At 47.5% G+C, this 27610-nt stretch overlaps 1 protein-coding gene across 5 annotated transcripts in view; it reads right to left on the minus strand.

Moving 5' to 3' along the window:
* Positions 1-18579: 18579 nt before the first annotated feature.
* Positions 18580-27610, minus strand: part of PPM1A (protein phosphatase, Mg2+/Mn2+ dependent 1A) — a 35215-nt gene continuing 26184 nt past the window's right edge. For 3 of the 5 annotated variants that reach the window (XM_055715419.1, XM_055715417.1, XM_055715418.1), the window contains one exon: positions 23522-26481. Coding sequence is in view for 4 of the 5 variants with exons in the window: in XM_055715417.1 (XP_055571392.1) it covers positions 26452-26481 (30 nt within the window). In the remaining variant the exon portion in view is untranslated. Of the gene's footprint in view, positions 18703-23521; positions 26554-27610 lie in introns of those variants that run through there. The other 2 variants (XM_055715416.1, XM_055715415.1) reach the window with 2 other exon arrangements.

Below are 27610 nucleotides of genomic sequence, written 5' to 3' on the forward strand. Positions count from 1 at the left end.
TACAGGGCAGTGTGCTACAGCACAATTTTGTCATTCTGTTTACCTCCAGCATGTGGTGTGAGTGGGCACATGGCAGGAGATACTCCCTTTTTATCTTGGTGGTTTTCAAATAAGGAAAGAAAAAAAGAATTAAAAGCAACAGAAACCCACCCTTGGGCTGCCTGTGGGAGGGCCAGGCCAGAAGGCAGCAGGTCTTGGGAGAGTCGGGCGGTGCTGGCTGTCCCCACAGCCACTTTGGATCATGGGAAGCATTAGGAAACTTTCACAACTGGCCCAGGCCAAGCCAGGAGAGAGGCCGGGAGGCAAAGTATGGACTTACAAGAGTAATTCTTTACTCGTGTGCATGAGGTGTCCCATTCAAACTGGGGCACCCCGAACACGGCTTTACACGAGGTTCTCAGACCTCAACATGATTTGACCAATCCCTCTTTAACTCAGAGATACTATTATTTTGCAAAGCAGCTGCAATTCTATGGCATCACGTGGCATCACGTCCCACCTGCCGCGTTCTTGATGTAAACGACCCTGGAGCTGGTCTCGCTACGGTTACTTATCGGTGCTGCCAGGCAACGGGGGGGTTTCACAGAGGTGTTAGAGGGGCTCGGAGGCAGGCATGGTAGTCTGCGATTGGGGCATTCAGAGCACGTGAGTAAGGGACAGGATCCAGGAGAAGTCCAGGAGGCCAAGTTGAGCCACCCACCCAGCCACCTGCATCAGAACCAGTGCCACCAGGAAAGCGCCTAAGTATTAGCAGCTGGAGCGTCTGTCCTGAGAGGCACCGAAGCACCTGTCTGCTGCCCAGACAGTTTCTCTAGAGAAGCTTGCTGCCCACCAGGAGTTCACAGTCGTGACATCACCGAGAGGCTGCCAAGCCTGCTGAAGCCTACAGGTTATCGTCCACTCCTACTATGCAATGTAAGGTCTAGTGATGCTGTGACGAGGCAGCTGAGGACCATCAAATCAAACTGTAGCCCCGCGGAGCAATGCTAAAAGAATCAGGAGCGCAGGTGGTGTTCTCCTCCATCCTCCCAGGCAGAGGAGGGGCTTCAGCAAGGAGGAGACATGCTGAATAGAAGAGTGCCTGGCTGCGTAGCTGGGGCTCAAGGTTTTGGCTTCCATCATCGTGGATCTACCCTTGAGAAGCTGCGTCTCTTGGGAGCTGGGGACATTCACCTGACCTCATACTGCAGGGCAGGAGAGGGCAGAATGCGGGACACCGAAACGGAAGGGAAATGCCTGCACAGCGGCCCTCTGACGAGAGCGGCAGCATCCTCCTCTCAGTGGTCTATCCCAGCGCAGCGGCCGCTGAAGACCACAGTGGCTGCAAAGATGATAGTCACCCTGCTTCCCCTTCACACTTTCACGGCCACGGTGGCAATGCCACACGGGCTCAGAAACTCCCTGGCAGCTGCGGCTGGGCAGGGACCAAGCGGGAGGCACCGCTGATGTGCCTCCACGTGTTCACTGGGGTCCGGCTGGAGAATCTGCCCGTGCCAGACACTCCCCAGGGAGCTGGTACCGCAGAAGTGAACATGCTGGACATGGAGAAGACGGTGCTCTCTCGGCAGCGGGAGTTGCCTGCTGGGAAACGTCCACCCGCACCCCGTCATGCCCCTTGGGAAACATCTCTTTGGAAGCAATGTCCTCTCGCAGTGGCACAGCAGCACAGAGATCCTGCCGTGGAGAGGCCCCGTCCCGCCACCAGGATATCGGGAGATATACCACCCCGCACCCGCTGCTGTCCCAAAGGCACCAAGAGCACACCCTCGACCACAAGCACAGTGGTCAGCACCAAGGGAGCCGCCTGGGTCAAAAGCTGTGAGCGTCTGACAAGCCTTTGACGCCATTTCCCACAGCATTCTGCTGAGAAACGAGCTGCTTATGGCTTGGACGGCTGCACTCTTTGCGGGGCCAAAAGCTGGCTGGGTGGCCAGGCCTAAGGAGTGGTAGCGAAAGGAGTTAAATCCAGCTGGTGGCCAGCCACAAGCGGTGTTCCCCAGGGCTCAGTCCCAGGGCCAGTTCTGTTTAATCTCTTTCTCGACGATCTGGACGGGGGCCTTGAGTGCTCCCTCAGTAAGTTTGCAGGCGACAGCAAGCTGGGCAGGAGCGTTCATCTGCTTGAAGACAGAAAGGCTCTGCAGGGGGGTGTGGACAGGCTGGGTTGATGTCCAAAGCCAATTCCATGAGGTTCAACAAGGCTCAGTGCCAGGCCCTGCACTCGGGCCACAGCAACCCCACGCCACCCTACAGGCCTGGGGCAGAGTGGCTGGGAAGCTGCCTGGAGGAAAAGGCCCTGGGGGTGTTGGTCAGCGGCCGGCTGCATATGAGCCAGCAGTGTGGCCAGGTGGCCAGGAAGGCCAAGAGCGCCCTGGCCTGTGTCAGAAATAGTGCGGCCAGCAGGGCTAGGGAATGATGGTCCCCCTGTGCTCGGCACTGCTGAGGCCGCACCTCGAGCAGCGCGATCAGTTTTGGGCCCCTCACTACAAGAAAAATACTGAGGTGCTGGAGCGCGTCCAAAGATGAGCAGCGAAGCTGGTGAAGGTTCTGGAGCACAAGTGTGACGAGGAGCGGCTGAGGGAACTGGGGTGTTGAGCCTGGAGAAAAGGAGGCTGAGGGGAGACCTTAGCGCTCTCTGCAGCTGCCTGAAAGGAGGTTGTGGCGAGGTGCATGTCGGTCTCTTGTCCCACGTAACAAGCGCTAGGACAAGAGGAAAAGGCCCCAGGTTGCACCAGGGGACGTTTAGATTGATACTGGGAAAGATTTCTTCACCAAAACGGTTGTCAAGCACTGGGGGAGGCTGCCCAGGGAAGTGGTGGAGGCACCATCCCTGGAGGTAGTTAAAAGACGCGTAGACGTGGCGCACTGCAGCATGGCTTATTGGTGGACTTGGCAGTGCTGGGTTTGCGGTTGGACTCGGTGATCTTAAAGGCCTTCTCCAACCTAAACGACTCTCTGATTCTATATGACAATACGTCCAAACTATAGCAGCGTGCGTATCACATGGCAAGCGGCTGTGAAGGAAATTAACTCTAGCCCAGCCTCAAGGAGTACACCAGGGCAGCTGTGAGCCGCTGAGGCGGGCTGGGGCCAAAGGCCGGGCTGGCCGGTGGCCGTGCCTGTGATGCACTCTGGTGATGTCAGATGTCACAATGGGGACAGTTACCAGGGGCGGCAGCAGGCCTGGGATGTCAGATGTCACAATGGGGACAGTTACCAGGGGCGCCAGCAGGCCTGGGCCAGCCGTGAGTGCACACGTGGCGGGAGGCTGGGCTGGACGAGGGCTGGGGGAGAAAGGCTGGCCCCCGCGGGTGGGCTCTCACCCTGCCTTCTCATTTCAGCCTTGAATGCTTTGTCTGCCTCGGGAGTCCATGTTACGTTGATTCGGGTTGTGCTCAGCGGATCACATAAAGGCTTTGCAGGTAGTCCATACTGATATAGCCATAGACGACACGAACCTGTCGTTCCTAGAAAGGTTCGTAGATCTCTCACCGTTTCCAGTCTGGGTGTCTGGCAGACAGCCTCCTTCCTTGTTCTTCCCAGGGAGCGTTGCCCAGCGGAGACTTCGTATCCCAGGTATGCCGCTTTTTCTTGCACCAGCTGTGCTTTCTGTTGGGAGACTCTATAGCCACTTAAACCCAAGAAGTTTACAAGAGAGATCGTCCGTTGTACACATTCTTCTTCTGTTTCGGTCGCTATTAATAAGTCATCTCCAGATTGTAGAAGAACGCCATCTCCCAGTGGCTGTTGCCATTGTTCCAATTCTTTGGCTAGTTGGTTACCAAACAAAGTGGGACTATTTTTAAATCCCTGTGGTAAAACCGTCCAGCTTAGCTGCATCTTTCTCCCTCTGTTGAGAGACTCCCATTCAAAAGCAAAAAGCTTTTGACTTTCCTGAGCTCGGGGTAGACAGAAAAAGGCATCTTTTAAGTCTAACACTGTAACCCAAATCAAGTTATCCTTAATTTTGTTAAAAGCATATATGGGTTTGCTACTACGGGGTGCAAAGTTTTAGTTATTTCACCCTGCATCGAGGGCCCAGCCGCTGGCGGGAGCGCCTTGGGCAGGGCATGGGGACGCCCGGGTGCTGGGGCTGGGCGCAGGCCTTGCTGCCTCCCAGCTGGCTCACCCCCTCTCCTGCCTGCCCCCAGCTCCCTGCGGCTCCCACAGCCAGCTCCCTCCTGCCCAGCCCCACTGAAGCCCTTCTCTCTCTCCTCCTGCAGGCCATGGCTGCAACATTCTTCTATTGGTTGGTAGTAAGCCTCATCCAGCCACAGATGGTTGGTGATGAGCTGGATGATGCCATGCATGAGCGCATGCAGCAGCGTGCCCAGCAGCTGAACCAGGAGATGTCTCGGCTGCTGCAGGAGCTGGAGCAGAAGAGCGGCTTTACCTGCGGAGCCCTGCTCTCGGCTGCCTGGCAGCACTGGTTGTTATGGGCCATTGTTGCACCCCTGGTCCTGTGCTTAGTGCTGTGGTGCTGTCCCAGCAAAAGCAGCCATGAGCCAGAGAGCAGCAGCAAGGAGGGCAGCTCCCAAAACAAGGCGTGTAAGGAGGACCAAGAAGAGAAACCCAGTGTTGCGCTGGATGTGGCAAGTTTCGACCAAGTGCCCCCCGAAACGGTCTGTGATGCTGCAGCAGCTGATGAATGCTCTGTGTCTGCCAAAAACTCTCCAGGACCAGTTTCGTGCCACGACTGAAGCCAGCCATCAGTGTGGGCATTGCCTTACAAGACTGGATTCCCCACAACACTTACGCTGTCTACCGCTTGCTCGTGCCCCTGGAGCGCCCCCAAGGACATGCCTTCCACATGGAGAGGGGCACCGCAGAGGGGGAGCTGCTGAGGAACCCCATGCTCCGCGTAGAGCTGAAGTGCACCTGCGGGCAGGAGCAGCTGGTGGAGGGCGCGCTGTGCTTCATCCACCACCCCAAGGAGGAGCTGATGGAAAATCAGGGTGCCAGCCTCCTAGGCACCCTCTGCACTGGCCCCTACCTGGACATGGAGGAAACCACCCGCTGGTTCCAGATATTGCTAAAAGCAGCCTGGCAGCGTTTGCCTAAGTCGGAACACTGCGGTCTGACAGTGCTGCCCTCCAGGCGCTCCTGCAAGGTCCGGCTGATGTCCGGTTCCAAAGCTGCCCTCCTGACTGACATGATGTTTGGGTTGCAGCAGGATGACACGGACATCTTCCTGAGCATCAGGTAGGCAGAGGCCACTGTTGCCAGCAGCAGGACGCAGCCAGCGAGCTGTGCTATGGGAGAGGTTCAGTTCTTCATGCACAGGGCCAGTCCTCAAGACACTCCCCGGAGAGCTGGTGCTGCACAACGGAGCGCATCGGACACGCACAACACACTGCTCTGTTTGCAACGGCAATTGCTGCCGCACCTTTCCTCCACAGCAAAAGCGCACTGTGGGGCGCGGGGCCCGATGCAGCGGAAGGGACCGATGCAAGGAGCCTTGGTGAGGAGCTGGATGAGGCCACGCGAGAGTGCATGCAGCAGCACTTTTCATGAAGTTAAGCACGAAGAAACACCGTTGCGGTGGAACTTAGGTGGTGACGCAAGTGGAGGCAGACTGAGAAACACTATGCCTACGTGGCTGGGTTCGGACAAAATGGAAAAATGCCTTTTATTGTTTATATAAATTGTATATAAATATCTTCGATAGTACATGTGTCAGACCCTGACAGGCTTTCTGTGTCCTTCTTGTTTGCTATTTGCTGTTGCTGTAGGTGCCCGTATGCTACGGTTCTAAGTTCCGGTTCTTCACATCCTGTTTACATACCTGACAATTTGGGGCTGTCTGAAAGGTACACGGCTAAGTCTTTAAAGCAACTAGCTCGTCTGCAGACCCACTACAGACCCCAGCAATCTTCATACAGGGCAGTGTGCTACAGCACAATTTTGTCATTCTGTTTACCTCCAGCATGTGGTGTGAGTGGGCACATGGCAGGAGATACTCCCTTTTTATCTTGGGGTTTTCAAATAAGGAAAGAAAAAAAGAATTAAAAGCAACAGAAACCCACCCTTGGGCTGCCTGTGGGAGGGCCAGGCCAGAAGGCAGCAGGTCTTGGGAGAGTCGGGCGGTGCTGGCTGTCCCCACAGCCACTTTGGATCATGGGAAGCATTAGGAAACTTCCACAACTGGCCCAGGCCAAGCCAGGAGAGAGGCCGGGAGGCAAAGTATGGACTTACAAGAGTAATTCTTTACTCATGCGCATGAGGTGTCCCATTCAAACTGGGGCACCCCGAACACGGTTTTACACGAGGTTCTCAGACCTCAACATGATTTGACCAATCCCTCTTTAACTCAGAGATACTATTATTTTGCAAAGCAGCTGCAATTCTATGGCATCACGTGGCATCACGTCCCACCTGCCGCGTTCTTGATGTAAACGACCCTGGAGCTGGTCTCGCTACGGTTACTTATCGGTGCTGCCAGGCAACGGGGGGGTTTCACAGAGGTGTTAGAGGGGCTCGGAGGCAGGCATGGTAGTCTGCGATTGGGGCATTCAGAGCACGTGAGTAAGGGACAGGATCCAGGAGAAGTCCAGGAGGCCAAGTTGAGCCACCCACCCAGCCACCTGCATCAGAACCAGTGCCACCAGGAAAGCGCCTAAGTATTAGCAGCTGGAGCGTCTGTCCTGAGAGGCACCGAAGCACCTGTCTGCTGCCCAGACAGTTTCTCTAGAGAAGCTTGCTGCCCACCAGGAGTTCACAGTCGTGACATCACCGAGAGGCTGCCAAGCCTGCTGAAGCCTACAGGTTATCGTCCACTCCTACTATGCAATGTAAGGTCTAGTGATGCTGTGACGAGGCAGCTGAGGACCATCAAATCAAACTGTAGCCCCGCGGAGCAATGCTAAAAGAATCAGGAGCGCAGGTGGTGTTCTCCTCCATCCTCCCAGGCAGAGGAGGGGCTTCAGCAAGGAGGAGACATGCTGAATAGAAGAGTGCCTGGCTGCGTAGCTGGGGCTCAAGGTTTTGGCTTCCATCATCGTGGATCTACCCTTGAGAAGCTGCGTCTCTTGGGAGCTGGGGACATTCACCTGACCTCATACTGCAGGGCAGGAGAGGGCAGAATGCGGGACACCGAAACGGAAGGGAAATGCCTGCACAGCGGCCCTCTGACGAGAGCGGCAGCATCCTCCTCTCAGTGGTCTATCCCAGCGCAGCGGCCGCTGAAGACCACAGTGGCTGCAAAGATGATAGTCACCCTGCTTCCCCTTCACACTTTCACGGCCACGGTGGCAATGCCACACGGGCTCAGAAACTCCCTGGCAGCTGCGGCTGGGCAGGGACCAAGCGGGAGGCACCGCTGATGTGCCTCCACGTGTTCACTGGGGTCCGGCTGGAGAATCTGCCCGTGCCAGACACTCCCCAGGGAGCTGGTACCGCAGAAGTGAACATGCTGGACATGGAGAAGACGGTGCTCTCTCGGCAGCGGGAGTTGCCTGCTGGGGAACGTCCACCCGCACCCCGTCATGCCCCTTGGGAAACATCTCTTTGGAAGCAATGTCCTCTCGCAGTGGCACAGCAGCACAGAGATCCTGCCGTGGAGAGGCCCCGTCCCGCCACCAGGATATCGGGAGATATACCACCCCGCACCCGCTGCTGTCCCAAAGGCACCAAGAGCACACCCTCGACCACAAGCACAGTGGTCAGCACCAAGGGAGCCGCCTGGGTCAAAAGCTGTGAGCGTCTGACAAGCCTTTGACGCCATTTCCCACAGCATTCTGCTGAGAAACGAGCTGCTTATGGCTTGGACGGCTGCACTCTTTGCGGGGCCAAAAGCTGGCTGGGTGGCCAGGCCTAAGGAGTGGTAGCGAAAGGAGTTAAATCCAGCTGGTGGCCAGCCACAAGCGGTGTTCCCCAGGGCTCAGTCCCAGGGCCAGTTCTGTTTAATCTCTTTCTCGACGATCTGGACGGGGGCCTTGAGTGCTCCCTCAGTAAGTTTGCAGGCGACAGCAAGCTGGGCAGGAGCGTTCATCTGCTTGAAGACAGAAAGGCTCTGCAGGGGGGTGTGGACAGGCTGGGTTGATGTCCAAAGCCAATTCCATGAGGTTCAACAAGGCTCAGTGCCAGGCCCTGCACTCGGGCCACAGCAACCCCACGCCACCCTACAGGCCTGGGGCAGAGTGGCTGGGAAGCTGCCTGGAGGAAAAGGCCCTGGGGGTGTTGGTCAGCGGCCGGCTGCATATGAGCCAGCAGTGTGGCCAGGTGGCCAGGAAGGCCAAGAGCGCCCTGGCCTGTGTCAGAAATAGTGCGGCCAGCAGGGCTAGGGAATGATGGTCCCCCTGTGCTCGGCACTGCTGAGGCCGCACCTCGAGCAGCGCGATCAGTTTTGGGCCCCTCACTACAAGAAAAATACTGAGGTGCTGGAGCGCGTCCAAAGATGAGCAGCGAAGCTGGTGAAGGTTCTGGAGCACAAGTGTGACGAGGAGCGGCTGAGGGAACTGGGGTGTTGAGCCTGGAGAAAAGGAGGCTGAGGGGAGACCTTAGCGCTCTCTGCAGCTGCCTGAAAGGAGGTTGTGGCGAGGTGCATGTCGGTCTCTTGTCCCACGTAACAAGCGCTAGGACAAGAGGAAAAGGCCCCAGGTTGCACCAGGGGACGTTTAGATTGATACTGGGAAAGATTTCTTCACCAAAACGGTTGTCAAGCACTGGGGGAGGCTGCCCAGGGAAGTGGTGGAGGCACCATCCCTGGAGGTAGTTAAAAGACGCGTAGACGTGGCGCACTGCAGCATGGCTTATTGGTGGACTTGGCAGTGCTGGGTTTGCGGTTGGACTCGGTGATCTTAAAGGCCTTCTCCAACCTAAACGACTCTCTGATTCTATATGACAATACGTCCAAACTATAGCAGCGTGCGTATCACATGGCAAGCGGCTGTGAAGGAAATTAACTCTAGCCCAGCCTCAAGGAGTACACCAGGGCAGCTGTGAGCCGCTGAGGCGGGCTGGGGCCAAAGGCCGGGCTGGCCGGTGGCCGTGCCTGTGATGCGCTCTGGTGATGTCAGATGTCACAATGGGGACAGTTACCAGGGGCGCCAGCAGGCCTGGGATGTCAGATGTCACAATGGGGACAGTTACCAGGGGCGGCAGCAGGCCTGGGCCAGCCGTGAGTGCACACGTGGCGGGAGGCTGGGCTGGACGAGGGCTGGGGGAGAAAGGCTGGCCCCCGCGGGTGGGCTCTCACCCTGCCTTCTCATTTCAGCCTTGAATGCTTTGTCTGCCTCGGGAGTCCATGTTACGTTGATTCGGGTTGTGCTCAGCGGATCACATAAAGGCTTTGCAGGTAGTCCATACTGATATAGCCATAGACGACACGAACCTGTCGTTCCTAGAAAGGTTCGTAGATCTCTCACCGTTTCCAGTCTGGGTGTCTGGCAGACAGCCTCCTTCCTTGTTCTTCCCAGGGAGCGTTGCCCAGCGGAGACTTCGTATCCCAGGTATGCCGCTTTTTCTTGCACCAGCTGTGCTTTCTGTTGGGAGACTCTATAGCCACTTAAACCCAAGAAGTTTACAAGAGAGATCGTCCGTTGTACACATTCTTCTTCTGTTTCGGTCGCTATTAATAAGTCATCTCCAGATTGTAGAAGAACGCCATCTCCCAGTGGCTGTTGCCATTGTTCCAATTCTTTGGCTAGTTGGTTACCAAACAAAGTGGGACTATTTTTAAATCCCTGTGGTAAAACCGTCCAGCTTAGCTGCATCTTTCTCCCTCTGTTGAGAGACTCCCATTCAAAAGCAAAAAGCTTTTGACTTTCCTGAGCTCGGGGTAGACAGAAAAAGGCATCTTTTAAGTCTAACACTGTAACCCAAATCAAGTTATCCTTAATTTTGTTAAAAGCATATATGGGTTTGCTACTACGGGGTGCAAAGTTTTAGTTATTTCACCCTGCATCGAGGGCCCAGCCGCTGGCGGGAGCGCCTTGGGCAGGGCATGGGGACGCCCGGGTGCTGGGGCTGGGCGCAGGCCTTGCTGCCTCCCAGCTGGCTCACCCCCTCTCCTGCCTGCCCCCAGCTCCCTGCGGCTCCCACAGCCAGCTCCCTCCTGCCCAGCCCCACTGAAGCCCTTCTCTCTCTCCTCCTGCAGGCCATGGCTGCAACATTCTTCTATTGGTTGGTAGTAAGCCTCATCCAGCCACAGATGGTTGGTGATGAGCTGGATGATGCCATGCATGAGCGCATGCAGCAGCGTGCCCAGCAGCTGAACCAGGAGATGTCTCGGCTGCTGCAGGAGCTGGAGCAGAAGAGCGGCTTTACCTGCGGAGCCCTGCTCTCGGCTGCCTGGCAGCACTGGTTGTTATGGGCCATTGTTGCACCCCTGGTCCTGTGCTTAGTGCTGTGGTGCTGTCCCAGCAAAAGCAGCCATGAGCCAGAGAGCAGCAGCAAGGAGGGCAGCTCCCAAAACAAGGCGTGTAAGGAGGACCAAGAAGAGAAACCCAGTGTTGCGCTGGATGTGGCAAGTTTCGACCAAGTGCCCCCCGAAACGGTCTGTGATGCTGCAGCAGCTGATGAATGCTCTGTGTCTGCCAAAAACTCTCCAGGACCAGTTTCGTGCCACGACTGAAGCCAGCCATCAGTGTGGGCATTGCCTTACAAGACTGGATTCCCCACAACACTTACGCTGTCTACCGCTTGCTCGTGCCCCTGGAGCGCCCCCAAGGACATGCCTTCCACATGGAGAGGGGCACCGCAGAGGGGGAGCTGCTGAGGAACCCCATGCTCCGCGTAGAGCTGAAGTGCACATGCGGGCAGGAGCAGCTGGTGGAGGGCGCGCTGTGCTTCATCCACCACCCCAAGGAGGAGCTGATGGAAAATCAGGGTGCCAGCCTCCTAGGCACCCTCTGCACTGGCCCCTACCTGGACATGGAGGAAACCACCCGCTGGTTCCAGATATTGCTAAAAGCAGCCTGGCAGCGTTTGCCTAAGTCGGAACACTGCGGTCTGACAGTGCTGCCCTCCAGGCGCTCCTGCAAGGTCCGGCTGATGTCCGGTTCCAAAGCTGCCCTCCTGACTGACATGATGTTTGGGTTGCAGCAGGATGACACGGACATCTTCCTGAGCATCAGGTAGGCAGAGGCCACTGTTGCCAGCAGCAGGACGCAGCCAGCGAGCTGTGCTATGGGAGAGGTTCAGTTCTTCATGCACAGGGCCAGTCCTCAAGACACTCCCCGGAGAGCTGGTGCTGCACAACGGAGCGCATCGGACACGCACAACACACTGCTCTGTTTGCAACGGCAATTGCTGCCGCACCTTTCCTCCACAGCAAAAGCGCACTGTGGGGCGCGGGGCCCGATGCAGCGGAAGGGACCGATGCAAGGAGCCTTGGTGAGGAGCTGGATGAGGCCACGCGAGAGTGCATGCAGCAGCACTTTTCATGAAGTTAAGCACGAAGAAACACCGTTGCGGTGGAACTTAGGTGGTGACGCAAGTGGAGGCAGACTGAGAAACACTATGCCTACGTGGCTGGGTTCGGACAAAATGGAAAAATGCCTTTTATTGTTTATATAAATTGTATATAAATATCTTCGATAGTACATGTGTCAGACCCTGACAGGCTTTCTGTGTCCTTCTTGTTTGCTATTTGCTGTTGCTGTAGGTGCCCGTATGCTACGGTTCTAAGTTCCGGTTCTTCACATCCTGTTTACATACCTGACAATTTGGGGCTGTCTGAAAGGTACACGGCTAAGTCTTTAAAGCAACTAGCTCGTCTGCAGACCCACTACAGACCCCAGCAATCTTCATACAGGGCAGTGTGCTACAGCACAATTTTGTCATTCTGTTTACCTCCAGCATGTGGTGTGAGTGGGCACATGGCAGGAGATACTCCCTTTTTATCTTGGTGGTTTTCAAATAAGGAAAGAAAAAAAGAATTAAAAGCAACAGAAACCCACCCTTGGGCTGCATGTGGGAGGGCCAGGCCAGAAGGCAGCAGGTCTTGGGAGAGTCGGGCGGTGCTGGCTGTCCCCACAGCCACTTTGGATCATGGGAAGCATTAGGAAACTTTCACAACTGGCCCAGGCCAAGCCAGGAGAGAGGCCGGGAGGCAAAGTATGGACTTACAAGAGTAATTCTTTACTCGTGTGCATGAGGTGTCCCATTCAAACTGGGGCACCCCGAACACGGCTTTACACGAGGTTCTCAGACCTCAACATGATTTGACCAATCCCTCTTTAACTCAGAGATACTATTATTTTGCAAAGCAGCTGCAATTCTATGGCATCACGTGGCATCACGTCCCACCTGCCGCGTTCTTGATGTAAACGACCCTGGAGCTGGTCTCGCTACGGTTACTTATCAGTGCTGCCAGGCAACGGGGGGGTTTCACAGAGGTGTTAGAGGGGCTCGGAGGCAGGCATGGTAGTCTGCGATTGGGGCATTCAGAGCACGTGAGTAAGGGACAGGATCCAGGAGAAGTCCAGGAGGCCAAGTTGAGCCACCCACCCAGCCACCTGCATCAGAACCAGTGCCACCAGGAAAGCGCCTAAGTATTAGCAGCTGGAGCGTCTGTCCTGAGAGGCACCGAAGCACCTGTCTGCTGCCCAGACAGTTTCTCTAGAGAAGCTTGCTGCCCACCAGGAGTTCACAGTCGTGACATCACCGAGAGGCTGCCAAGCCTGCTGAAGCCTACAGGTTATCGTCCACTCCTACTATGCAATGTAAGGTCTAGTGATGCTGTGACGAGGCAGCTGAGGACCATCAAATCAAACTGTAGCCCCGCGGAGCAATGCTAAAAGAATCAGGAGCGCAGGTGGTGTTCTCCTCCATCCTCCCAGGCAGAGGAGGGGCTTCAGCAAGGAGGAGACATGCTGAATAGAAGAGTGCCTGGCTGCGTAGCTGGGGCTCAAGGTTTTGGCTTCCATCATCGTGGATCTACCCTTGAGAAGCTGCGTCTCTTGGGAGCTGGGGACATTCACCTGACCTCATACTGCAGGGCAGGAGAGGGCAGAATGCGGGACACCGAAACGGAAGGGAAATGCCTGCACAGCGGCCCTCTGACGAGAGCGGCAGCATCCTCCTCTCAGTGGTCTATCCCAGCGCAGCGGCCGCTGAAGACCACAGTGGCTGCAAAGATGATAGTCACCCTGCTTCCCCTTCACACTTTCACGGCCACGGTGGCAATGCCACACGGGCTCAGAAACTCCCTGGCAGCTGCGGCTGGGCAGGGACCAAGCGGGAGGCACCGCTGATGTGCCTCCACGTGTTCACTGGGGTCCGGCTGGAGAATCTGCCCGTGCCAGACACTCCCCAGGGAGCTGGTACCGCAGAAGTGAACATGCTGGACATGGAGAAGACGGTGCTCTCTCGGCAGCGGGAGTTGCCTGCTGGGGAACGTCCACCCGCACCCCGTCATGCCCCTTGGGAAACATCTCTTTGGAAGCAATGTCCTCTCGCAGTGGCACAGCAGCACAGAGATCCTGCCGTGGAGAGGCCCCGTCCCGCCACCAGGATATCGGGAGATATACCACCCCGCACCCGCTGCTGTCCCAAAGGCACCAAGAGCACACCCTCGACCACAAGCACAGTGGTCAGCACCAAGGGAGCCGCCTGGGTCAAAAGCTGTGAGCGTCTGACAAGCCTTTGACGCCATTTCCCACAGCATTCTGCTGAGAAACGAGCTGCTTATGGCTTGGACGGCTGCACTCTTTGCGGGGCCAAAAGCTGGCTGGGTGGCCAGGCCTAAGGAGTGGTAGCGAAAGGAGTTAAATCCAGCTGGTGGCCAGCCACAAGCGGTGTTCCCCAGGGCTCAGTCCCAGGGCCAGTTCTGTTTAATCTCTTTCTCGACGATCTGGACGGGGGCCTTGAGTGCTCCCTCAGTAAGTTTGCAGGCGACAGCAAGCTGGGCAGGAGCGTTCATCTGCTTGAAGACAGAAAGGCTCTGCAGGGGGGTGTGGACAGGCTGGGTTGATGTCCAAAGCCAATTCCATGAGGTTCAACAAGGCTCAGTGCCAGGCCCTGCACTCGGGCCACAGCAACCCCACGCCACCCTACAGGCCTGGGGCAGAGTGGCTGGGAAGCTGCCTGGAGGAAAAGGACCTGGGGGTGTTGGTCAGCGGCCGGCTGCATATGAGCCAGCAGTGTGGCCAGGTGGCCAGGAAGGCCAAGAGCGCCCTGGCCTGTGTCAGAAATAGTGCGGCCAGCAGGGCTAGGGAATGATGGTCCCCCTGTGCTCGGCACTGCTGAGGCCGCACCTCGAGCAGCGCAATCAGTTTTGGGCCCCTCACTACAAGAAAAATACTGAGGTGCTGGAGCGCGTCCAAAGATGAGCAGCGAAGCTGGTGAAGGTTCTGGAGCTCAAGTCTGACGAGGAGCGGCTGAGGGAACTGGGGTGTTGAGCCTGGAGAAAAGGAGGCTGAGGGGAGACCTTAGCGCTCTCTGCAGCTGCCTGAAAGGAGGTTGTGGCGAGGTGCATGTCGGTCTCTTGTCCCACGTAACAAGCGCTAGGACAAGAGGAAAAGGCCCCAGGTTGCACCAGGGGACGTTTAGATTGATACTGGGAAAGATTTCTTCACCAAAACGGTTGTCAAGCACTGGAGGAGGCTGCCCAGGGAAGTGGTGGAGGCACCATCCCTGGAGGTAGTTAAAAGACGCGCAGACGTGGCGCACCGCAGCATGGCTTATTGGTGGACTTGGCAGTGCTGGGTTTGCGGTTGGACTCGGTGATCTTAAAGGCCTTCTCCAACCTAAAAGCGTCTGTGATTCTCTGAACTGGGAATAAGGTTTGGGACCACTACTTCTTAGAAACTCGTGTATTGCAGTACAGGGATTACATTACTTAAAAACATAGAGAACATGATATACCAGAACCAGTTCACTAGATTAAACACGTTTTCCAGCCAACCGTGCAAATATCCTTTGAAGTGAAGCAATACTGAAGTCAAAAAAATTAAAAAGGGTCAAAAGTAAGTCCATTAATTTTCACTGCTGTGGCTAATGGAGATCACCGAATTGTGTCTTCCTTTGTTTCACTTTCTTCTTTCAGAAGAATCCATAGCAACATTAGAGGAAATTATTTGTGTGTCGAGTGCCATAAAAACATATAAATGATCTTATTTTTAAGTATGTGAGAAGGTCACTGGTTTCAGGTGGGACAGAATATTCAGCATATGCCACAGGGCTCTGACAATGTGGGACCTACCGAGTGGGAATGGACTAAATGCCTACTTGCAGTCAGATAAGCCGAGAGAAGGTATTCACACTACACCATGAACAAGCTGCCTGCAGATATGCTAGAAAGAGTTTTGAGTTTTAGCAGTTCACCTAAGAGCGTGAAACCGTATTAGACCAGGTGCTGTAGAAAGAAAACGTACTTCTTTCCTAATATGAGAAAACGTAGAAAACATACAGAAGATGCAAGAGGGAATACAACAACATCTGGAAGATTTGCAGACTTTTACAGAACAGTCTGAAAGCTTCAGGCCAAAAAGAGATGATTAAGAAAGAAAAATCAAAGGGATTGGGTGTATGTGAGAGGTGGCAGAAGGCATGTGCTTCACTGCATGCAAAGCAAGAACCAACCACAGAACAAGACCCAACAGATTTGTGTACACAGGGAATATAAAAATTGGGCTAAAGGTTACAACCTACCTAGAATCAAGGTGCTAAGGTGAGTACAGCTCCTTATCAAATTTTAATATGAATCACTTTTATTGGGTATTAGATAATAAAAGCTGGGCTGTGGCCTGGAGCAGTTTCCTTCTAGCACTGAACTCATGCCTGTGCTGAGGTTTTTGGATGCAGGTAAATTAAGACCCTCACACTCAGCTTTACTCCTGAAACCAGGGCAAGGTTCTGCCTGTTAGGCTGGCCACCTATTAGTGTTTCCTAACAGAACAATAAATTTTTCATCATGAAACTCCTGTACATTTTAAGAGTGTAAAAACATTAAGCTAATATATTTCTGTAATTAAAAATTTATGTTATTTCAGTTCATGCTGTACATTTCATTGCTATTATTTTCAGTAGAAGCCTTCTAAAATCGGCCTTCTATTTTGGGTTTTTTTTCCCCCTGAAACTGATTTGCTGATATCCCGCTAGTCTCCAGTTCATTACTGGAAGTCAATAACAATCAACTGGAGGGTGACTTCACTCACTTTCATATTCCAATTGTACAGTCTTCTAAGATAGCTGATAGTGAGCATTAAAAAGCGCCAAGTAAAAAAAAACCCACATACAACAGCAGAAAAATCCAAAACCACTCTGAAGGGCACACTTTAGGATACTTGTAACATGAAGTAAAACACATTAGGATTAAGACTGATTTAAGCCGATTGTGTCACTTCATGTTCTTTAGGTAACAGACTGCCACTATATCCATGGCAGGGGTGAGCACTAAAAAACCAATACATTACTCTTCTAATGGAGTACTTCAAAAGGCTTCTGGACTTTTGGAAAAAGTAATTTGCCTAAGTAGGAAATGCAGAAAAGAAAAGCCCAGCTACAAAAGACCTGGAGGACAGCCATGTCAAAATACCCTGTTCCTACTGTCTTAGTCTAGATCTTAGTCTAGGGACTCCCCAGGTTACTGTTTTTAAACAGACCTGAAAAGCTTGTTTCCTCTGGTGCCTTTTTTTTTTTTTTTAAAAAATGCTTGTAACGTATCTTGAATTATCTCATTTAAATGTATCATACAAAGCTGTTTTATCCTGTACCTTCTTATAGCTTATGTGACAGGATTCAAGTGTCAGAGAAGGTGATTGTTCACACCAAGTGATACCTGCTATTCATGACCCAGCAGCAAACTTTGACATACTATTTCAGAGTAAAGGGGAAAAGCCATGATGCAGCTTTGGCAACATGATACTTCCTAAAGAGAATCTGGCAGGACACTGGACAGTGTCACAGACACTTCTACTACTAAGGAGTAGAGGGAAAGACAAGAAAACACATATAGCCAAGTGTATTTACTTTATATCGGCTCTACTGTACAAATACATTCACTGGTTTAAATGTCTATTTGGCAAACTTTTAATTCAAGACAAGTCTAAGTGGTATTCACAGCAAAGTTTTCAGTCCTGTTTAATAGGATTAAAAACCTGGCTAGCAACCATTTTCTTGAAGCAGAGGATGAACACCAGAAAAAGTTGTTAATTGGAAAAAGAAAATAAATCTTTCACAGCTGTGGTTCATAAGTAGGATCTTTGAAAGTTTGCAGATAAATTTAAGCTCTCCCACTTTCAGTAAAAACATTGGAAAGTTTGCACTAAAATTGGTAAGTGCAAATTAACTTACTCATATTAAATTCTTGTTATATTGATGAACTTCCAGTCCCGCAAGCTCACAAGTGAGAGCCATACACCAAATTCATTCACTGCCCAGAGCATCTCCTGTACGCGTATTTGCAGGGATAACTGTCTTGAGTTATTTCTATCAGTAAGTATAAACAATTTTTCTTGCTACTCTTTGCCACATTCACCTTCATTCCTTCAGAACATCATGTTAGAATAAACTCCTATATTCTTAAAAATTGCTGAAATTTAAGATTGAAATCAGTTAAACTATTTAACTGGGCTTCAGGGTTCTACCTCCTCTTAAATTAGCCCATGTAAATGCAGTTTGATTAAATTCAGCCACAATGAACATCTTAAGTTAGCTTAATATTTCTATCTGAACAGCTCCAGTGACATTCAAATTTATTATGTCAAGATTAAAAAAACACATTGAAATTAACCAACAATATTATTTAGAGGTATATTATTCTTTGGCTTTAAGGAAAAAAGACACTAAAATGTAAATTTCCAATTAAATGGGATAGAACATTCTTTTTATAAACTTTGAGCTAGAAAGCAAAGGGATATACTTTCTCTCCCATGTCTGCTCTGTTAACGTGAACTGAGGCTAACAGTCAATCATATCACAGCAATTTCAGTTTTTTAATCCACAGAAAATATTCCCTCATTTTACTAGACAAGTCAGTAGTTCCAATTTTTAATCCTTAAAGGGTTGGGACTGAAACTTGAGAATCCAGGTCACAGGTGACAGCAGAATACCCTCCCACCTCCTCCCCTGGTTTAATTTGTATAGTCCACATCAGAATCTTACCAGCTCTCTGCCTATAAAGATTTCCAGGGAAGATAAAGGTGAACTGATGACATATAAGCTAATTTCCCCTCCAAATCATACAGGCTAAAACCAGCGTAAAGATTTATTTTAGCCTTTAGCATCCTTAAATTCTTAGGAATTATATTACAAAAGCCTATCCTGTATTTGACAGTACTCAGTCAGGGCAGAAGATATAAACAAATGCATTTTGCTCCTGTGTGACATGGTCTTCTGAAAGTTCCTTCTCAATCCCTAGCTTTCTTGAAAATCCCAGATCAGAGGGCCCCTGGGAAATACTGTGACTGGAACCAAGTGAACGCTGCTTCATCTTGGAATTTCAACATATAAGTAGAAAAACAGTGAAAAGGGGGATTTTTATTATTGTAACTAAAAATGAGAAGCATTCAATATTCTATTTTAATATAACTAGCTTGAATCAGAAAACTGAAGGAGACCCGCTAAGTTTATAAATCAGTGACAATAAAACAGATAATAAACCAGTTATATATAGCATACCACTCAAATACACACACATGATGTAATTGCCTGTTTTATTTAGTGGAATCACTTTTGTAGATTAGTTTCCAATTCCCATGTACTCCAATGCAAGGCTCCACCATCGACAGGCATAATGCAGTTTGTTCAACTGAATCCAAACTAAAAAAAAAAAAAAAAAAGTACAATCTCAAAAGTTAAGTTAGAAACTAAGTTGACACATTTTCTTTGGGACCAGGAATCTGTACATAGTACAAAATATACATTTATTGAACTTTCTGTAAACACAGTTTGAATAGTGTAAAACTGTAAATAGTGGGTGAACTACGTGGAGAATAATTTATTATATATTGTTATACATTCTACTTAAGGAAAATAGTTATGCTCTTGTATATTACTCTGTTAAATTTATAAATTCCATAATGAAGCTGTGTAATCTGCAAACATGCTTTTCAAGCTTAAATCTCTCCATTCGTAACACACATTTATACAGGTCATCAATGAAAAAACGTTACACTTTCCACAAAATAGTTATAAAGATGTAATTAATTTTCTAAAAAGACAGGCACAGCATGTCACTACAAATGAGACTCATGTTACAATGTGGAGTCAATTCTGTGAGAAGATAGGTGAAAACTCTCTAATTCAGCATGTTTGTACGTGGTCTTAGTAACAAGACAGATGCTAGAAACCAAAATGTCTGTTTTGAAAGATTTATGTAGCAGCTGGTCCTGGAAATCAAATATCACACTTTTCAAAGACCCAGTATTCCCAGGCTAGGAGGATCTATGCTTTTATCTTGTATTAACCCTTCATTGCTAGTCATTTAGTTTTCCAACTACCTGGCACAATTTGCCAAGAACATTTGCATAATTCAGGACTTACTCCAAAAACTAGATTCCTGGCACCAAAGAGTTAGATCTGGTTAATAAATGCCACTTAACTCTTGGTACTCAAGGGCAGTGCGAATCACACCATCAGCAATAAAACGTATGATAGGAAATCCCAAATTCCAGCATCAAATGGTCGCACAGCATTAACCCAAAGAACACGCGGTAACAGGTATTGCAGCATCTTGTGTATTGGGGACTCTATTGTATAATGCCCAGTTTCCAATTTAAGAGCCTGGAAATTTCGAACTGCAGCAGACTTGCCAGCCTGGCATCAAACACTCAGCAAGAATAAAAAGTTCCCCTAAAAACACCAACGAAGACCCTTCCAGTAGATCCACCACTGGACATGGACATAATGCCATGTAAATTCAGCACATTTATTCCTAGGTTTTTAGGGTCTCCTTGTTTTTCCATCCCAGGTAACTAATTTTGGGTTTCATCTTTTTATTCTTTACAGCTAAAAGCACTACATCAAAGACTGAACCTCGTAAACTGTGCCCTTCTGATGTTTTAAAAGATCAAAAAAAAATACTGTTACATGTTTGAAGAATTACAGAATTGTTCTCTCCAATGAATCTAACACTTTGCTTTAACATTACCATCTTCTCCCCTTTGGCTTCAGAAATCTTTTTTAAAACCAAAACTGAATAAAGATTACATTTCTTTTTCATTCCAAGGACAGTGGGACAGTTAAGGCTCCAACAATACATGTGCAAACTTTATATACTGCTGTGTGAAGCTCCATCAATATCAGCAGGATATGAAGTTAAGTACATGCCTAATTTTCCCAAGATTATCTCAGTTTAATTTTCCCCTGTAGTTTGAATAAAAATACTGTGCTTCAGCTTGAAATACTAACAGTGAAAGTGAAATCGGCTACTTAGTATTTCCATTGCTCAGACTGGGCTGAATTCAGTAACTCAAGTGCAATTAAACTCTGGACCTTAGTCCAGAGGCGTTGATAGAACTAAGAGTATGTGAGGTTTTATGACCCACCAGTCTCAGCTTTCTCTTTTTCTACCCAAAGATATTTCTCAAAAGAAACAACAATAGCACCTCCTTCAACTCTGCAGGCTTACTCACAATGCATACCGAGAGTCCTGTCTACTTCAGCTGTAAAAACTCCCTGCTCCCACCAGCTCTTCAGAGTGAATGGGAGCAAAAATGAATTTCAGCTTCGTGATTGAGCAAGCTGAGAAGTGCAGGTGTAGTACTCTCAAAAGAAAATGTTCCTATCTGACACAGCACTCACCCTTGCAAATAAATGGCTGGTTACACAATCGTTAAGGACCATTGGGTTTATTTTTCTTTTCTTTTGGGGAACAAAAAAAAGAAGAAAAAAGTAGATGTATAGTGCTGCTTTAAAAAGCATTTGGGCAGGAATCAGTACAAGCATAAAAATCCAACCAGGAATAAAACTATACTCTAGAAATCTGACTTATCCCAGCTCTACTGAAGTTTTGACACTGTCAGAATAGAACTGATTTCACTAATTCTATAAAAGGCATATTTAAAATTAGGCCCATCTTCCCAAATTTTGTGGTTGCAAAGCTTAGGGGTTTTGTTTTTGTTGTTGCCACCTTTAAGGCAACCCCCAAAACCCCTTTCCTAAGCCACCATTACCGCTCCTGTTCTCTTGGCTTAGAAGCAAAGACTTCACAAGAGTGTCTACACGGGGGGAGGCAGAGCAGGGAGGGAAGATCTGGTTTGCTGCTACTCGAAAGAGCAACAAATAAAACCACAGATAAAGCAAAGAATATGCATAGAGCCTAGGTCACCATAGGTCACCAACTCTGACACAATCAGGAGGTTAAAGCTCCAGACACATTTTTTTCCCCATGCATTAAGTAAACAGCTGAAATACTTGTAGAATTTTCCAGAAACAAGTTTTCAGTGGGAGATAACATACAGTCAGCTTTTAGCACGTTGTACATTCTTTTTCTTTTCTACTTGAAAGCATTTAGTGGTCCAGGAGAACAAAGACAAGCTTTAAGTTTTCCTACAGCTTCCTGAACTTCTGTGAACAAACGCCGCGCCGGCGAGTGGCTGCTACCTCATTTACAAAGCAATGTCATTAAGCAAAATAAGGCTACAGAGTGCTTCAGAAGGTGCAGCTTGGACCTGCAGAGACCTGCAGACTTTGCAAGCACTCCACAGAGACAGCTCAGAAACAGCTCAGCAAAAGATGGGATTCTTGGATCAATATTTCAGACAGGTCGGCCAAAAGTTCTTAGCCCCAGATAGTTACTTTTGAATTTTATCTCGTTTTTACAGTTTATAGCAGGAATCACGTTCATTTTATGCACTACAGCACCCTAGAAATTCACATGTGGAGCCTCTTCTTACCACTTTAAGAGTTAAAAGACACTATCCAGCCAAGTAGAGACTTTATACCCTGTAACGATACAAAAAGGCTCGTTATGATCATCTCGGACACACACAGTGATAGGAACAAGCAGGTATACTAGTTATCTAGGAGACATTTTCACATCTTATGAAGCTCAGCACAGAGTAACAATTGCATTTTCTACAGAAAAATGTCAGGTACAGCTCCACAGCTCTACAGCTTTGCTGTTTCTGAACCTATGCAAGGTACTTGTTTGCATTAAAATACCGTATTTGCTCAATGATGAGGAAATGGGTAACATTTTACTAAATGTTTGCCCATTTCAGACATGGCCAACTTTAAATATCAAGAAATTTAAATATACCAAGTCATTTGTGCATAAAAGCAATTCAAGAAGGTGCAGGTAGAGATGAAGGAGAACATCTCAGCATGATGAAAACCTGATGTACACTGAAATAAGGTAAATTGTAACGACCCTATCATTAACCTAATTGCGGCAGCCATGCTGTCTATCCCACAGGACAGAGCTACATACACCTAGAGAAAGCAAATAGCCTTGTCAGCATGGAACTCGTACACAAGACAACATTAAAACCAAAGTCTCGTGATTCATTTTAAGAAAAAGAATGTTTCCCAAAGCAAAATGTTTTGTCTGCTATAGAGCTGAGAATGATCTGCAAAGGCTTTGATGCTCCCTACACAGGTCACTCATTTATCTGGTTTAGTGTGTGGTTTCCCAAACTGTGGCAGGACGGTGATGCAACCATTTCTTCGTTCTCAGTCCCGCCTCCCCACTCTCCATCTTGCCCTAGTACCAGCACCCCATAGCTGGATTATCAACTTACCCAGGCCAGAGAGTACACATTTTTTTCCTTCCTCCTAACTGCACGGCCACATAAGCATGAGTGCTGGCACAATGCCAGTAGGAGCAAACTTCTAGCAACCAGTTTAGTCTTGACAGAAGCAGAACATGAAACCGTATCCTTAGCTCATAAATCACTAAAAATGAAACGCAATATGAAGTCCACCCTAACCCAGTGTATCAAATTAAGTCAGGATTCTTATCGAGGAATCAACTGAAGTGAAAACTTCCCTAATTCTGTTAAATCACCTTTTTACATTTTCAATTCTGGAACTGAACAAAATAGCTCAGTCTAACCTATAGAGTTGAGACAGCACCAGCTTTGCAATAAACAATTTAATGGATGCTGAAGTCATTTTACCATAAGTACATGTTAAAGTGATTAGCTTTGGCACCTGCAGGAACTATCAAGGTAAGTGCTACCATTATTCATCTGCTGCTTAATATTCATCGGGCACCTTGCTATATGACACAACCTAGGATTACTGCAACTCAGCAGTGTAATGACAAGCAGATGAAATCTCTCTCTTCAATTCTCACTTCCACTGGAAGATTAAAATGAACGATGGCCACACACAGAGGTCTTTGTGGTGCTGCTCCTGGCTAGGTAAGATCAAGCCAGCTGAGAGGCTCTGGCTTCATAAGTTGCCTGGGATCTACACATTTCTGCCCCACCACATGTATCGGGGACTCCATTGATACAATGGATTTACAAAGCCTTGCAAATCTAGGACCCCAGTTAATGCAATTGCATTTAGTTAATCCAACATTGGTTTTAAATTGCACTTTTGAAGCCTCTGTCTTGAACATATTTCAATGCTGAATTAGTGAGAATTACTTGAAACAGTTGTCTATAAAGCAGTACAGGTATTCTCCCAGAACGATCAGTGAAACATTTAATCTGACTATAACAAAACTCACAGAAACTGAAGCCAGTGAAGCTGTCAAAAGTAGAAGGAAAACAAAGTTGCATGGCATACGAAGAAAATTAGCTTTACAAATGTAATTTCTTTTTAAAAACAAGCAAATTGGGACCATCCTATTTGAACATGTATTTCAAAATACATCTTTTAACATCACAATTTTCATTTTTGTCACACAAGAATCTTTTTCCAAGAGGGAAATAAATAGCACACAATACTTCCAAAAAAAAAAAAAAAAAGCTGCCTTGCCCCTGAGGTGCTAATGTTTTTAGCATTTAAAAAGAAGTTTCTGGTGCAAGAAGGAGATGCACAAAGGTGCAAAAGTGCCTTTTCCTTTTCAGAGCAGTGAAAAGTACAGCTTGCCTCTTTTCTAGGATGCTTTATATACTTAGTTTGTAAATTTTGTAATCAAAATCTTTATCTAAAATGGCAGTGTTTATGCATACATAATAGATTCAGTGCTCTGACCTCATCAAAATGCTGAACATCGGTGGGAGAGAGAAAGGCCTGAAACGGGCTTTCTTCTGCTACCCTCAAACCTAGTTACATCGCCTGCAGCAATAGCAGAATTATTTCCTTTGTAACCTTTAGGAGACCTCGTTAGAAGAGGCTTCAAATACATCATTGTCACTGAGACAGTTTAAGTGATTATGGTTTGAAGTATGGCTTTTCACACCACAGTTTTGCTTCCAATTTTTTAAAGTTTAAAACTCAGAGGTTCCACAGTCCAGTTCAAGGTTTTGCCATTTCCAAAACCAAACTTCAGTCTCTATGCAAAAGGACAGAATTGTATCTGCCTACTCCTAAGTTAAGTTTAGCTTTTTGCACTAATACGCCATGTATTATTAAATACGCTTGTTAATTAGGTGCCTGTGAAGCTACAACTTAACATTATTATAGTTTTGCACTCTACAACAAAATTAGACATTTTAAACATTTATTCATAGGTAGGTAAGGAACTGGTTCTTTAAGCAAAAATTGCTATAAATTTATAAATACAAATAGTGCTTATGTTTTCTTCATTCATGCTTGAACAGATTACAAACTGAATACAATGAAGTTACGTTTAAGCACCCCACATAGACAAGAGGGATAAAAGAAAGTTTGCTGGTATATACTATACTTAGTTCCAAGACACTATAAGTTACTTTTTCACTGTTCAGTGTTCCCTAACTCTGCATTAATTTTAAGGCTATATATACAAATATGTATATTTCAAAGTTAGGGAAAGACAAATAGAGCAAAATGCATTGTACTACATTTTCCTATCAAAAAGTAATTATACACCACGTTTTGATTCTGTTTAACTGCAGTAAATGTTACAATTACTTGTTGTACTGATTTTCCTTTTGGGGAATCTGCCTACTAAATGAGTAAACTACATATTAAATACAATATTCTCAACCAAAAAGACAATACAAGGTGCACAAAACAGCAGTTTTGCAAACACGACTGACTTGAAAACTTAATTTTTGTATGCTCAATGGGAGAAAGCTAAGCTTAAATCAAATTAGTTTATTATCTTATAAAATTTTAAATTAGAATTTTAAACAACAAACAGTTAAATATTGTCAACATGCTATATCTCAAATCACAAATACTGTTTAACCACTAGTCTCTCATTCTAAGTAAGTGGGTCAATTAAAAACACACACCATAAAATGTTAAAGATTGTCAGGCTTTGACAAATGTATTTTTATCAAACAGTAGGCAAATTCAAACCAATGCACATCTTCAGTGGGGAGAAAAAAAATAAAACACCAAAAAGCCTGAAAAATCCCACACTTGTAAAAAATAGGGTAACGGATTAATCCCACATCATCCTCTAGCATATGGCTATGTCTTGGGCAATAATCAAAATCCTTCCCATTTTAAAAATGGGCTACCAATTAATAAAAATATTCTTGCACAAGTATCATTTACAATGGCACTGACATTTTAAAAGGCAGGAAAAAAGGAATTACACATTTATGGATAAATGTCCTGTTTGTTAAATCAAGCTTTATTGATAAAATGGAATCCAAAGTATTTTACTTGGAACAGCAGCAGACCGAACCAATCAGGATTGTAAAAATGCTGCAGACTCCTACGATATGTAGAAAGCTGCCTGTTCGTGCTCAGTGATTAGTAGTTTCAGGTAAGGGTTAATGAAAAAAGAGGCGCAAAGAATCAAGGCATTCTAATCCCAAGGTTCATACACATATGAACATGATACTATAAATAGGGCGTGATTTAACTCCCGCTGAAGTCAAAATCAGAACTCCCTTTAACTCAATGTGAGAGCAGGAGAGTGTCCAAGAAAACGACAGACATTTGTTGAAGAACGTGCACTACTCTTAGTTATTTTTCCATTGCCAAGCAAATTCACACACTGTAATTTCTAGTAAGTTGCCCACAACTTCAGCTTTCATATAAACCAAAAAGTTATCTTTACAGTTTTGTGCACCTCTTGAGCACCTAGCTGGCTAGGCTGCTGCTCCTTGCAATCCAAAACCACAACATGAATTTGAAGGGATATATATTGTTGCATCACACAAGCCAAACATTTCTTCTAACCTTTATAGTGATTTAAAGCAGTTCATAATTAAATATGAGCATTTTGTACACAGACAATTGCACTTTACAAAAACAAAATCATACAACATAAATTGCTGGAGTCTGATTTACAACATGAATTATGGTTTGAAATCACGTTTACAGAAGTCTGTTTTACAAAAAAGATCAGTTCCTGGGCTAGATGTTGTACTGCTGTAGTCACTCCCACCAACACAGCGTATTCCCTTCTTTATTTAAGGTTGAGGATGGATGTAAAGAAGGGTCAACTGAGGTTGGGCTGCACTTTTATTTGAAGGATGAAACGTGAACTCCACAGCCAGATGAGCAGTTTTACCACATATCATCAGTTGAGGCAGAATCCTTAAAGAAAAAAGAAGGAACCCTTTAAAGTCTGGAGTGCCCATAGTTACAGTGGTTTCTGGATAATCCAGACTGAAAAGGGTGAAGACTTAAATCATTTTAGAAGTCTGTTTTCTCTACCCTTTAAGAAATAGCATTTAAGAAGTATCTAAAAAACATACATGCTTAATTAGCAAAGCATTAGTATCAAGGCATTTCAAAGTCTAACCAAATATTTTATAACAGCCTTATCGATCCTCAAAATAATACCCTAGGAGCCTTATTCAAAAGCATTCCTAGAGTATTTAGAAGTAATACAAAACAAATGCACTTATTACACAGGTGTGTTAAAAGAGCAGGATGTGCCTCATGCCATTTGTTATTATCATTGCCATCTTTTGTTTTCAGCCCTCCCTTGCTGTATAGGAAGAAACAGTCGTCAAATGACACTCTTATAATTCAGATCAATTGTAGCACCTATAATTTAAGGTTACAGAAGTGTAGTTTGGGCAACTACAGGAAACCCTAATTTTGGATGGTAATAAAACCATAAGGAGGAAGAAAAACGTATATAACATGCTCTGAATTGTAACTGTACGACCACACTACATGGCATGACAACCATGCATTCAATAACTGAGTACCCATAGAATTTGGTATGTTCAGGCCCACGGGCAAGAGTGGATTTTGTGCAACTACCACGCCCCTGAAAAATGTTTAACCAATTCTTGCTATTAGTTAAAAAAAATCCTAATACAAATAGAGTATTTAATTCTAGTGGGGTTTAATCCATATGCCTTTGTCTGTTTCCTTCTCCCTTGCTTAGATTGTTCTATATTCAGTTTTCTTGTACTGCCTCATCAGTTGGGTACGTAACACCACAACTAAGAAGTGGTACCACAGATGGGTAGTGAAGCAACAGCTAAGTCTGTAGCACAGACATCAGAGCAAACTGCTTCTCTACAGCAGTCTGGTTGATGCAGTGTTGCCTGCTACCTTCCCCTAAGTAACTAAGGGCCACGATGGGCTTTAAGAACAGTGTCTGCTGGTGCTTCCACACCTACACTTCCTAATCATTACTAAGACTGTGGGAGGCAGAAATATTACTCCTCCTTAAAAGCACTGCCTTACCAATACCGTCAAGAGAAAA

Source organism: Falco cherrug, chromosome 7, assembly GCF_023634085.1.
Source record: "Falco cherrug isolate bFalChe1 chromosome 7, bFalChe1.pri, whole genome shotgun sequence".
Taxonomy (NCBI): Eukaryota; Metazoa; Chordata; class Aves; order Falconiformes; family Falconidae; genus Falco; species Falco cherrug.